The following is a 13,743-nucleotide window of genomic DNA, read 5'->3' as shown; positions in this document are numbered from 1 at the left end:
AAAAATAAATCTTGACAAGTATACTATTTCCTGCAGTATACTATGGTATGCCATATAAAAAGTATGCATAAGTTGGATGCAGTCCATGGCTTCTAAGGGCTAGCACAGTTCAGGAAGAGCCACAGAGCATTTCACTGTCTCTTTCCATGGAGTGTAATAAAAACAAGAAATAAGAAATGTTGTGATTAAGCTGTCAAAATTGGGAATGAATAATTTCCTGAATACGCAAAACATGTGCATGTTACATTTGGAATTTTAAGTAACCTAAATGGGTTTAAAAGTTATGTTCCCTAAATACTATTTACTGGTAGATTAAAAGGTTGTATACTTCAAGGATGCGTGCCAGTCGGTTGACCCGTTTGCAATCTCTTTTAATGCACAAAAGCCATACATTCATAAAATCTAGTGTACATGTACATGTATTGAAATTCTAAAGCTAAAGTTCCTAATAAAAACCAGGAAGCAACTTACTCATATTCGTCCATATCTACATGTATATTGTTCAGGTACCTCAATCCTTTCCAGGTAAATAAAAACACAGAGATAGAGTGGCTAGTCAAATAAACAAGTTCCGTATGTCTATTTTAATGTACTCTAACACCTTTTCCGTTACAATAAGACAGTCATTTAATCCTTTGAACTGAACAATCACAACAAAATAAACTTCCTTGTGTCAAGACATCAATTTTCTCAAGAAATTCGTCAATTCATAGGAAAAAGACCTTATTCAGGAAAAGAACAATTAAATTATACTCTGTTAGCGCAGTGAAGTCCCATATAGCTTAAAAATTAAATGATGGAAAGATGGTTTCGTCAAAAAAAAAATCACATGTAAATTAACAACGATGTGGTAGATACATGCTATACAATACATGAATATAACCTCAGGTAAACTTTATGGACATGAGAAATGAATTCATAATAGTTAATAAAGTTTATAGGCATAAACAGAATTGTGGTGATAATAGCAAGCTGATATAAGTTATAAATCTGAAGGTCAGGCTAATATATGATGATCGTTGTTGAGTAAGATTACTACATTACACCCTCTCTACAAGGTAATTTTCCCATATTACAACACACAGGTAGTTTTAGAAGAAATATTGAATGATTATTAGCAGTCTTCAATTCACTGTAAAATATTTAGTTAGAACATGTCTTGACAATAAAAATGAACATGTACATGTTACATACTAAAAATATCAACACATTCAAATTTAAGGAGTTTGTCTAAAACAGTTCTTTAATCTGTTTTTTTTTTTTAATGAAAACTTCTATGAAAACTAATTTACTTTCTACAACATAATGACTACTAGGAATTATGCTTTTGGGTGGGGGTGGGTGAGGGGTAGGACTGGTATCATCACCTAATGATTCTTATACAAATAGCTGTACTAACAACATTCCAGTTGGATACCAAAAATTTCCAAAGAATAGAATTGTAATTCATAAATATAACACACAAATGTTTACTAACCGAGACTGTAGAGATTCAAATTTTTGTCATTATGACAGGAAGGCCCTAGGACCTATGGTCCACTTGAGGAAAACCTAAGGTCTTTATTACAGCTCAATGTAGAGTATTGAAGGTCCAAGGACCTATGGTCCCCTTGAAGAAAACCTAAGGTCTTCATTACAGCTCAATGTAAAGTATTGAAAGTCCTATAACCTAGATAAATGAGATCTTAAAGTCTTGGGTCAGAAAAATGAGGGTCCCAAACCTAAGGGACCCTCAACATTTTGAACCCAGTCTATGAATACCTGTACTTAAATTCCAATTATAATTAGCAGATACTGCTTGTTTACATCATAAATGTCAATCATTAATATAAATAATAAATTCCAGACTAAATATTGTTTCTGAATTCTTTTCAATAAGAAAAAGTTGATAAGAAAAAGTTCAGAGAGGTTTCAACACTGTAGGGAAACTCATTTTATTCTTCAGTATGCTTTACAAAGTTATCAATTAAATCCTTTCAGTTTGATAACAGAAGATATGCTTTAAGTTCAAACAGAATAGATCATTGAGAATAAACAAGAACATTATTTTAGAGATGATAAAATTCACCTGCATTTAATTGCTTATTTTGGGATTATTCATGTTTTAATATCTCAGGCCAATAAAAACAAATTAGCAGGCACATTATTAGCCTCCTACCAGTTTAGTCTACAGGTACAACAGACATTTGATTTAAGAGTCATTATCTCGTGCTTGACATAGCCAGTCCTTAACATGAAATTTGTACTGTAACACTGGAAAAAATCTGGTCAAAATGGTAAAAATAGGACATTTATGAAACATATATTGATAACTTTCCATGTAATGGTAAAAACAGGGAGATGGCTAAATGTTAAAAATGGCAAAACACCACATATTGGATTTTGTTAAAAATGTAAAATAACCTCTTTCTTATGGTACTACAAAATTGTACAAAGGTCTTAAGAAAATAATTGATCCGTTCTCAAGTGATCACCTAGCATCTATCACAGGACAGACAGACAGACATGCAACTTTCCAGAGGATATCAAATAATACGTATTCTGCCATTTCATATTGCCAGTATAAAAATAGCATAGATTGTTTAGAAACTTTGTGTGAAATTCCTTAAAAAAAATGTACCCTAAATCATGCAAGACAAGCTCCATATCATATCCATGTTCCTCTTTTCTTAATATTCCCTCCAAAAAATACACATTTACACTTCTAATAAATTAAGAAACCAACAGAAAGAGCAAAAAACAAAACCAACATTAAGTTTCACACATACTGGAAGATCATAATGGAAAGTAACCAAAATATATCCAATCTCTATAAAGCCACATACTAAAGGTAAAAATTAGTCCTCAGGAGTCAGAATAATGTAGTCAAATTCTGACATAAAGCCTGAAGGAATGACAGATAGGCAAGGTAATTCATATATACCACCAACTCCTGAGTGTAATATAAAAAAATCCAGAATTAAAAAAAAAAAACACAATGCTAGTTTGTAACTTATTCAGCAGATTAATTGGTTGATCATCAATATAGAATGCCTTCATGTAAGATTCTGATTTACCTTCATTTATTTCTTACACAGATGGTACTGATGACAAAATAACCAGAAAATACACATTATTTTACACGAAGCACAAACTCCTGCCAAGAATAAATGCAAAGTTATCAACAAGAATTCATTTAATCTGAATAAAATGATAAAATAAATACTATACTATCAATCATTGTACCAAGGAATCTCTATCAACAATGTAAACATTGAGTTATCTCCCTTTTACCTTCAATTATCTAGAAGAAGCTAATATGTTTTAGAACTGCATAAGTGAAATCTGACACACATTGTAAGTCACTTGACAAATTGTACATGAAAAAACAAGTTGACATATATTATGGAGCTTAGTTTTCAAATTAGGAAAGACATGAATTTTTCTATGAATCTTAAAATTTCAAATAAGTCAAAAAGTACTTACATCAGTAAATTGATGCAGTAGTTTCACTTCTTAAATATTTTTGTTACAAAAAAAAACCACTTGTTATAAAACAAAATATATGTTCTATGTATTAGAAAAAAGAACTGATATGGTGAGATGTAACAAACACATCTGCGTATCACCTAATACAAAATCGTGAATACTTTCAGGGATCACCAAATAGTCTTCAACAAGCATAAAGGCACCTTTAAGTAAGACCCCAACAACATAATAATAAAATCCAGAACAGAAAAAAAGAATGATGACACTTCTTCAAAATATAACTAAATAGTAAAATAAAACTAAAAACTAAAATAGTGACACTAAGACACATTACACTTAAAAAGACAAAGGTCATTTTAAGACTTTCAGTACATGATCATCCTAAATACCAACACAATTTGAAAAAAATAACTCTACCTCTTAGGTTCCTCCATAGATAGCAGTCTCCTTAACAAATAGTTCTGTCACCAAAGAGTTTGGGGATGTGTAAATGACCTCACTATATGACATGATAAATTAACAACAAAACCATGTGTCTCATATTAAAAACACAATTATAAATATACTAGTTTGAACAATATAATTTTTCAACACAATGGTATGGGTAACATGTTGACTAACTATGAACTATGAATTATTGCTTACTGGAAGACATTTTGGCTATAGACTTTATATACATGAAAAACTAAAAGATAATGATGAATTTCAGGACAATGTTTGTAAATTACAGCATGAAGAATATGATTGGTTTAAAAATGATGCCTGTATACTCAATTTTTTATGATCCTTAAGTGTTAGTCTCTGTAAGAATCAGGCAGTGGGTAAAACATGACATGAAAAAACCCAACACTCTGACAGTCTCATTTGACTATCTGTACCATCATGCAGTATTATATGGAACAAAGATAAAATTTTCCACACCATTTTGGTAAAATGATTAATAATTTCACTGCAATGCCACTGATAATAAACATTGCAAGAGTAGACAACTCTTTCAAAAACCTCTATTTTAATCCATGGTGTGTGACACATCATCTTTATGTGATCTACCCACATGCCAAAAATCAAAAGCCGACAAAAACAAAAAAGTTACAGCCCTGCCATGATTTGAAAGGGATGGACAGACACATGAACGGACAGAGTAATCACTATAGAGCAACCACCCCTAAAAAGTGGCAGAGCCCTAATTTTAATCAAATGTTTTTCTGTTTTTGGAAGATCAAAATCTTTACTTTAAATTTGGCGTGCATTTTTTCCAAATTCTGCAGGGAGCGCCAAGACAAGTTGAGGAACATTTTGAGATATTTTTAGATATTCCCCACACAATAGCCGTGAGCTCTGTTGCCCAATAGCAGGACAATTAAATCTCATGTAGGCTTGTCTGCAGGCAAAAGAAAATTTGTGGTGAAATTAAGCAAATATTTGTCAAGAATTTATGATAAACCTTAAACAGTGTATGATTAAGTTATAATACAAAATATAATGTCATCAATGATTCAGTCTTCAATTTCTTACTTTATTACATCCCTTAGCTCCCACCTTTATCTTAATTCCAAACAATATGGTGTAATGTGATAGACTTACGCAGTTGAAGGTTTAGACTTTCTATAATGCTCAGATTCCTCCTCCATCTTTAAAGAAGTTGATACAAATTAATTAAATATACAGTATGCAGTATTTCCTGGTTCAATCTATGAAATAGAAGTTCCTCTTCCAAAATCACTTCTTAGAAGTTTAATGCTTAAAAACGAACAGATATTACATGTAAAGTATTTCCAATAGAGGCCTATATTGTGGTAATAATTTGTCTCTCCTATCCCTCTTGAAATGTCTTCTAAAGGTAAAATATCATCCACTTTGATCACAGTTAGGAACGAAGGTAAAAAATTATCAATTATTTCCTCAAATATTTCATGATAAAAACATCCACAAGTATATGAAACATATTTCTGCCATATCTTGATTGACAACTATTTACAGTATAAGTTTAAAATGCATAATGTTTCCTCAATATTTTGATAAGAATGGATATTATAACATAAGAGAAAGATCTACTTTGTCAATTTAACCCTCAGCACAACTTAAAGTAGGAAAATAGCTCTTTGCAAAAGTTATCTCTAGAATTCAAGAATATCAATCTGACCCTCGACACAAATATCACAAATCACAAAAAAATTGTAAAATATTTCCTCATCAAATCCTCTTTCGAAAGTTATCACTTCAATTCTATTATATCAATCTACCGGGTATATCCAAAGTCCACAGAAATTCTGAAAATATTTCCGCAACAGCTCTTTAGGATATCTTTCCACTCAAAACATCACCACACTATCACTTACACCAGGTGCTCAAAACATCAGGGAAGTCTTCCTCATTGTAAAGTTAATCATTGCAGTTGATAAAAACAGCCATTAAAAGATTGCACATCTCATATCCCAAGTTTCAATTTTTCTTTTTGAGAGGTAAAATTTATCTTTGACTGAATCACAGGTAAGAAATCATGAAAAACTTAATCTATCCTCAACTACATAGGTATTTTGGCAAAACAAATGTATCCAAAAAAGTTACAGGTAAATCTTTCATCAAGGCTTTGATTGAAAACTGAATGAACTTTAATCAATTAACAAAGAAACAAAGTCACAACCCTAAAAACTGTTCACAAAATGTATGTAATATAACCCTATAATTGTCTTGATACTGTTTTGGCTGAGGTACCAATTTCTTGAAATACCAAAAGGCGTTTAACAAAGCTTTGTTTAACCATTAAAGTACTGCTTCTAATAAAGATCATGTATAACAGAAATAACAAGAGGCTACATGCAGTGTAATGCAAAGGATATTTCAACTCATATTTGGTATAAAAAAGCTTATGTTTTTAATTATGTATTTCATGCCGACTCAAAATGAAACTTATTAATTATTTATTTATTATTCAAAATACCAGAACTTGAATCAACCAAACCTATCATTGATTTGCAATTGATAACTTTTTCCAAATAGTCATCAATTGATTAGTTCAAGCATTTGAATATTAACTCCTTGGTATATCAGCATTAATTAAACTCAATATCTTATTAAGGAGGTAGACCTAAGGTAAGGGACACAATTCTTACAAATAATTGGAACGTTTGTATTTAGCATTTTACATCAATCTCATGTAAGCATAAGATTAACTTGGACTGACTTCATTTTGTTTCAAATGAAAGCTAGATAGGCTTTAGTAAAATTGAATATGATACACATATCACTGATTTCAAGAGTTATGTCCCTTACCCTAGGTCTCCCTCCTTAAATGCTATTTGATCAAACAATTAATTCAGACAAGGAAATCAATCAATAAATGTTCAAAAAATCTGGTAAATAATTTCTAGTTTATAAATCTGGAGAGTGGATTCTTCCTGAACTTAAACCTTGAACTAACATTTCACCCATCATGACAAACCTTTGCTCTATATTCTAAGTAGGAGCATGGAAAGTAGTGACATATACAAAAATTGTAACTCTCGTCCAATGGGAAGTTGTGCAGGCATGATGACAACCCACTCAAACACATAATTCTGACTCCAAGAAAACCATTCCTTGTGCTATCTTTTATAATTATCAAATGGAGATGCAGTAACTTACATTTAGGTTTTAGACAAATTATGGGTATAATTCAGCATAAACTGACTCCCTCACTCCGCTGCTATCACAGGTTAACTCACAAAAGATGGCAAACCACATCTCATCATGTTAAAACAGTTTATTTAATCTAGAATCATCCCACCATGGAAAAAATTGAGTCAACAGAAAATAAAAGAACAGTGTTCCAATGACCCACAGGAAAAAAAAAGTTGAGAAAACTTTAAATTCACAGAAATTTTCTAAGTCCAAGGGCCGTAACTTCTGTAAAAATCATTCAACCATAACCAAAGTCAAACTTAATCTGTAACTTCACATAGTAAGACTACATAAAAATTTTTTAATTAATTGGTAAAAGCATTACAAAAAAAAGTGAGGAAAACTGTAAATTCACTGAAATTTTATAAGTCCAAGGGCCATAACCAAAGTTGAACTCAATCTTTAACTCTTCATAATAATGCCACATACCAAAAAACAAACTTATTTGGTGAAAGCATTACAAAAATATGCACAGAAAAAAAGCGGATAGACGCGAGCCATTTCCATGTCCTTGTGCGACATAATGGGGGACAAAAATGAGATCATAACTGATTATGAAAGAAAGACTGAAAGACTGGACACACTGATTTCAGTGTATCTTCCCCAATCTTTAGAGTAAGGATAACCTAATGGTAGTCGTCTGGCTGAACTTTCTAAAATCAATTTAATGTTTATAGACCTATTTGTATTAACTGCAGAGTAGTCAATGGGCATGTGTATCATATATGTCCATAAGGTAGAGCTTTGGTTAGAGAAAACGAATTTTCCTTGTAGGAGTAAAATTAAACATGTTCACCAACTACACGGCAGTTTAAGTATGAAAGGGTCTTTACCTTGATGATAATAAATTTTATGTAAATGCAAGTACAAATCAACATCTTACTTGTATTTTAAAGTCAGACTGAATTGTGTAATAATATTTTACATTTCTCTAATATTTCCATTAACGCTATAACCATCAAATAATTTACAAATACATTATGAAACAACTAATTTTCATATTTAAGTTCTCTCAATACTTTTATTGGTTACCTTGTAATAAAAACCACAATTGTTTTGTTTTTTCCAAACATCACCAACTGCCATACCATTAGAAGGACTCATACTTGATTACCTTATGAATGCATATTAGTCATGAAGTCCACAACTTTTTTGTTTCTCCAAAATATCACCAACTGCCATACCATTAGAAGGACTCATACTTGATTACCTTATGAATGCATATTAGTCATGAAGTCCACAACTTTTTTGTTTCTCCAAAATATCACCACCTGCCAAACCATTGATAAGACTTATACTCATACCTGACAATGATTAAAACACTTTCAAAGAAAAACGAAAAGCAAATATAATTTGTAAGTTCTGCATTTAACTGTCTAGAGTAGAAAGAATATTACTTTCAAAACAAATATGAAATGCATGTTTGTACTCTAATATCATCTACTTAAATACCTATTCTGAAGAACATTTTCTAAATTTATCCAAATTGATCCTACTATTTTCAGAAATGTGTTAATTCATTGTAATGACTGATTTTGAAGTTCCATGCAGTTTGCTCAAGGTATAACTATAATAAACAAGAGAAAAAAAAAACATGTTACCATCAATTAGCAGCCTTCATAATAATTGTACCAATTATCTCCTCTGGAAAAGCAGTGTAAAATCGATCAGAACATTTTTTGTTTTATACAAGAGAACAACTCTGTGTGTTAAAGCAGTTGATTACAACATTGATTACAAAATTGATTACAAATGATTAACTAGTACATGTACACTTCAGACACTTGTAAATTTCCTGAAAAAAGAAGTCCAGAATCAGTAAATGACTCGATCCTTATGTAAAGTAAAATAGTTCAGCAACAGATCTACGGGGTTTAGTTTAAAAATTTTGTTAATCATGTGCAAAATGTGGGCAACATTTAGCAAACAATAGCCTGGAGCCCCCAGTTAAAAAAAAATATGTATATTTCAAGACTGGAACCCCCCCCCTTTTTTTTTTTTTTTTTTTTTTTTTTTTATAAATTTCCGGATCTGCCACTGTGGTTCAAGACATATAAGTGTTTAACTGGAGCCAAACATTTAGAACTCTGAAGGATGGATCCAAGAGAAATTAGAGGGGAGCAGGTTGCAGGAAAAAGCAAAGAGAAAATGCTTGTAAAGCATGTTTTTCTTTATGTAATATCAAAATCAATGTATGCATTGCTTCCCCCTTTTATTCCCCATTTCCACCAATATGCCTAGGCAATAAAAGTAAAGGCATATTCTGCCCATGCCTCTGCCTTCAGCTGTTCTTAGCACATGAGGTCAGAAATAACCATTATGTCCAGTCCTGCTAGTGCCAGGATTAGGAATGTTCCATAGTAGCTGTTTTTATCATTTTACAGCATCACTGCAGTTTTAGTTTAAATTGTTAGATATTTGATGCATATCAGAACTAGAATATGTGATTAACTGAGCAGACAATAATAATAATGATAATATTCTTCACTTTCATAGTAATTCCTATACTCGGCGTCACATAAATAACATACTGTTAAAATTTGAATAAAAATATTTTCTACGACTTTATTGACACCAACCGTCGTTTAAATTGTCTTAAATGACTTGCTCATTCGTTTAGCCAAACAGCTTCTCAAAAACAAGTCGCTGATTAGCTTAAATCATGCGTAACAAATCCTTACGGGAAAATCCCATACTAATATCCGCCATGTTGGTTTTTACGGGACGATTTGTTTACAAACGAAGTGCGTAAGTTCCCGTCGAACTCCGGTGACAATCGTCTGCTTGATCAACTTCTCGGTATTATACGTTGTTCGCGTAAAATAAATCCGAGATATCCGAAATAACGCCGAATTGCATTCTGGGTTCTTCGGTTTTTGGACAAACCATTTAAACGTAAACAACATCTCCTAGCAACCCGATCACTGTAAACATGGCCGACTTTTTACAATGTAAATATTGCCACCTAGAATTAAAATCTGACCGGAATTTAACGATTCAATGTTTAGGGAGAAGCCGTTTGGCTAAACGAATGAGCAAGTCATTTAAGACAATTTAAACGACGGTAGGTGTCAATAAAGTCGTAGAAAATATTTTTATTCAAATTTTAACAGTATGTTATTTATGTGACGCCGACTATAAGTCCTTGAAATCGATAACGTCACAAACAATTGAGAATTTTCTAACACTTAATGTTTCAAGTTTTGTGGCGCTGGGACCAGACATTCATGCCCTAAAGTGTCAGACTCTGTAAGAAACAGGCTGTGGGTGAAACATGGTATATAAAAAAACACCATTTTGAAAGTTTAATTAAACTATTGACATCAGAATAAAGGAAAAAAGACTTTAGTAAAATATTCATATTTTCATTGAAATGTACTGACAATGAACAACTTTCAAAAACCTCATTTTTCTAACATTCTATTGAAAAAATTTCTGAGCAAATAAAGTGATGCATAGATCAAATAAAGGTCTTTTCAAATAGAGGAAGCACCCTTGAGAGAAGTTATATTGTTAGATCAGTAGGTTTTTGAAATGCATGTTTCTGATTTTTTCCCATTTTGCATGAGTCTTGCAAAAACTTATACTTATTTTTTTACATGGTAGCTTACTGAAACAAGAAATATATACAAACAGGAGCCTAGTCTACTGATAAAAACTCATACTGTACTTCTATACTCAATAAAATACTTGCAAATGGATGTTAAAACTACAATTTATCAATCAATCAATCAATTAATTCAGTATGCAATCCATTCCAGTTACCTAACACTACATTTTACAATATGCCCCAAATATTTGCAAAATAAACAGTATATCATACTTGCCCTGTTTTGTAACTGTTGATGCTAAATAAATGTATCAATTGATTTAACAGATAACAGTCTGCCTTTTTCAATTAGATAGAGCATTTGTGTTAATGAATCAAATCTGACATACTTTTACTACTTTCTCAGACTCTTTCATCAAATACTTGTAAAAGTTAAGATCTTCTTTCATCATTATGAGTTATATTTTTGCAGGAGAAAAAAATATCCACCTAGAGCCTTAAAAAGACCACTGCTGCAAAGAGAGATAACTAAGCCAAAGGGAGATAAACCTGTAAACTCAAATAACAAATCAATATCAAAGAGAATATATTACGGTTCTAAGATCAATCAAGTATAAAACTGTTGGAGTGCTTATATTTTTGTTTGTTCCTAAGAAATGTTTTATACAATTTCTGGGTCATCCAGATATATACACATACTAATTTAACAAGTAGCTGGACAAAATTGTAACTAATGATCTGCAACTGGAAAGTAATTCTTGACGAGGGATACCTGGAAGTAGAACGAATATCATTGCAATTACAAACTTGGAATGACATGTATCCTGAACTTTAAGATGTTAGGCTCAATTATTATAGCCAGCACTCCACAGTTTAGTTTAGTTTCGCACTTTTGGCTAGGGATGAAAAATGACATGAATGGAAACCGGTAGTTGCTATAGTGATTAAAAATGAAGAATCTATTGTTGATAAAACATTTTCTGAAAAAAGGGGACTTTTAAAAGTATTTTGCAATGTTTTATATATATTCAATGTTGAAGGGGCTTTTTTTCAATGACAATTTGACTTCATTGTGAAAGTAAGTCAATTTTTTACCATGCTAAATTTAATAAGTGGATTACAAAGTGAAATAGCTCAAAATCTAACCGGCGATGCCCATATGAGGAAGGGGTTTTTGAAGGGAAAAGTTTGAACAGTTTCAGGGATTGAAATAAAAATTTCAGATATTTTGCGGGAAATTTGATATTTTTAAACCTGATTTTATGAACTTTTTTGCAAATTTTCGCATATTTTTGCATGGTTTCTATGGTAACCCTATATGCTGTGGGTAATTTTTTTCCAGAAAATTTTTACTGCATCCTGAAGGCCTTGGTTTGAGCTATTTCTAGATATATAGATTTACAGATGCTTGACAATTTTTTAAAGTGATAAATGTTACAAAGCATCAGATTACAAGACCAAAATCAGGCAGTTCTACAATACTGTGGAGTGCTGGCTATAGTTTAAAGAAAAGATAATTTGAAGAAGAAAAAAAAATATAGTGCCAGTTCCTTAAATTAATTGATGTCTTGGAGGACATACTGCACCTTTTCTAAGGTTTAGAGCAATCACCAAAACATAAAAATTAACAAAGCTTGATCTACTTAACATTAAACCCAAGCATGATGTACTTGTAAAACTTGGAAGAGGTTTGAAGTCAATTTTCTCCACGATCCAAGGCTCAACTAAGGAAGTAACAATGTACACTGACTATTATTCACTTAACAAACAAAGAAGGATTTACAAGTAGTACTTGACATTAAAAGAAATATTCAAATGAATGAAGGGTGGAAATTCTTCTGACACAATCTAAGACTTCCTTTCCTTGTTATTGGTTTGACACATTGACACACATTAACAGAGGGTTTTTGAAAATTATTGATTATATTAACAACTTCTGTAATATATGATTTTATGGATTTTTTCTTTCTCTACTACTGTGACTTCTATAAATATTAGAAGAACAGGAAAGAAAAGCATACTTTTTAAAATGATACTTTTGTTACTTTGTCAGTATGATTTTAGTTACTTTATGTTCTTTGTTGTGTGTGTCTGTTTTCCATGTCTGGTCTTTGTCCCTGGATTACATTCTTTTGATTACCGCTATAACCTTGGTTCCCTTGATTACTCTTTCATTTCTAAAGCATTGTAAAGCCCTCATGATCAATAAAACCATGTAACTAAATCTTTAAAAAAAATAGTATACCGGTAAGTGTTCAAAATCCCCATTTTCTATCAAAATAAATCCTCAGGACTAAAGTATTTCACTGCAACTATCAAAACACATCATCCAAAATACAAAGATATATGAAGGCAGTTGAGAGCACTAAAAATACAAACAGACGTACAGAACAGACAATTTGCACTTCTTTGTCCTTATTTGGCATTGAATAGAAAATAGAAAAAAGGAGTGGATATGGTGAAATACAATATAACCTTAATACAAAAAAGTAAATATTTTCAGTGATCACCAAAAGGTCTTCAACAGCATAAACACTCATTTAAGAAACTCTGAAAGGCCCCGACAATAAAAGTAATAAAATCCACCATAATATTAGATAGAAAATGTTTCTTTGAAATAAAACATTATCTAAAGGTAATTCAGAAGCAATAACTCTCAGACTGTTTCAAAAGATACAACCATTAAATCTGCAACATTGATTTCTATATAATCTGACTTTCGTGGGAACATTTTCTACAGCAGTAAAACCCTCTATGAGGAACCCGACCAGGACTATCGGAAGCCATAATATTTGACGCTAATGAACATTGCATACAACAAATCATTAATCTACACTTTTGGACCAGGGTATAAGATCGTAACATGATAATGTTTCATTATAACGAGAAAGTTTCAACATTGATTTTCTCCCCTGGTTGACAATCAACCAATTTTGCCTTAATTTTTTTAAGACATGGAAACCATTACAGGAAGTAATGACCCGTGCTACTGATCACAGTCGATCACAGGTCATTAATAAGTATATTTCATATAACCAACCCAACCTTGGATTTGATAGGACTGT

The 13,743-nt window shown here is 31.7% G+C and overlaps 1 protein-coding gene and 1 long non-coding RNA gene across 18 annotated transcripts in view; one reads left to right on the top strand and one right to left on the bottom strand.

The window, feature by feature from the left end:
* LOC148610091 (tumor protein p53-inducible protein 11-like) overlaps nucleotides 1-13,743 on the bottom strand; it is a 213,150-nt gene that overhangs the window by 23,907 nt on the left and 175,500 nt on the right. For 3 of the 17 annotated variants that reach the window (XM_088542154.1, XM_088542151.1, XM_088542156.1), the window contains exon 1: nucleotides 5,053-5,782. The exons of 9 other annotated variants lie outside the window; for them this stretch is intronic. In XM_088542154.1, coding sequence (XP_088398280.1) covers nucleotides 5,053-5,099 — 47 coding nt within the window. In that variant the 5' untranslated portion in view covers nucleotides 5,100-5,782. Of the gene's footprint in view, nucleotides 1-471; nucleotides 693-3,885; nucleotides 4,001-5,052; nucleotides 5,783-13,743 lie in introns of those variants that run through there. 5 more of the 17 variants (XM_088542160.1, XM_088542163.1, XM_088542162.1 and 2 more) reach the window with 5 other exon arrangements.
* LOC148610092 (uncharacterized) lies at nucleotides 5,868-12,636 on the top strand. The gene is made up of 2 exons (XR_015914731.1): nucleotides 5,868-5,958; nucleotides 11,151-12,636. It is a non-coding gene; the product is annotated as an uncharacterized LOC148610092 (long non-coding RNA).

This window comes from Perna viridis, chromosome 8, assembly GCF_037379345.1.
Source record: "Perna viridis isolate PV_CMFRI_1.1 ecotype Kerala chromosome 8, ASM3737934v1, whole genome shotgun sequence".
Taxonomy (NCBI): Eukaryota; Metazoa; Mollusca; class Bivalvia; order Mytilida; family Mytilidae; genus Perna; species Perna viridis.
The sequence above is the reverse complement of the archived record's forward strand: the minus strand, read 5'-3'. Positions and strand labels throughout refer to the sequence as shown.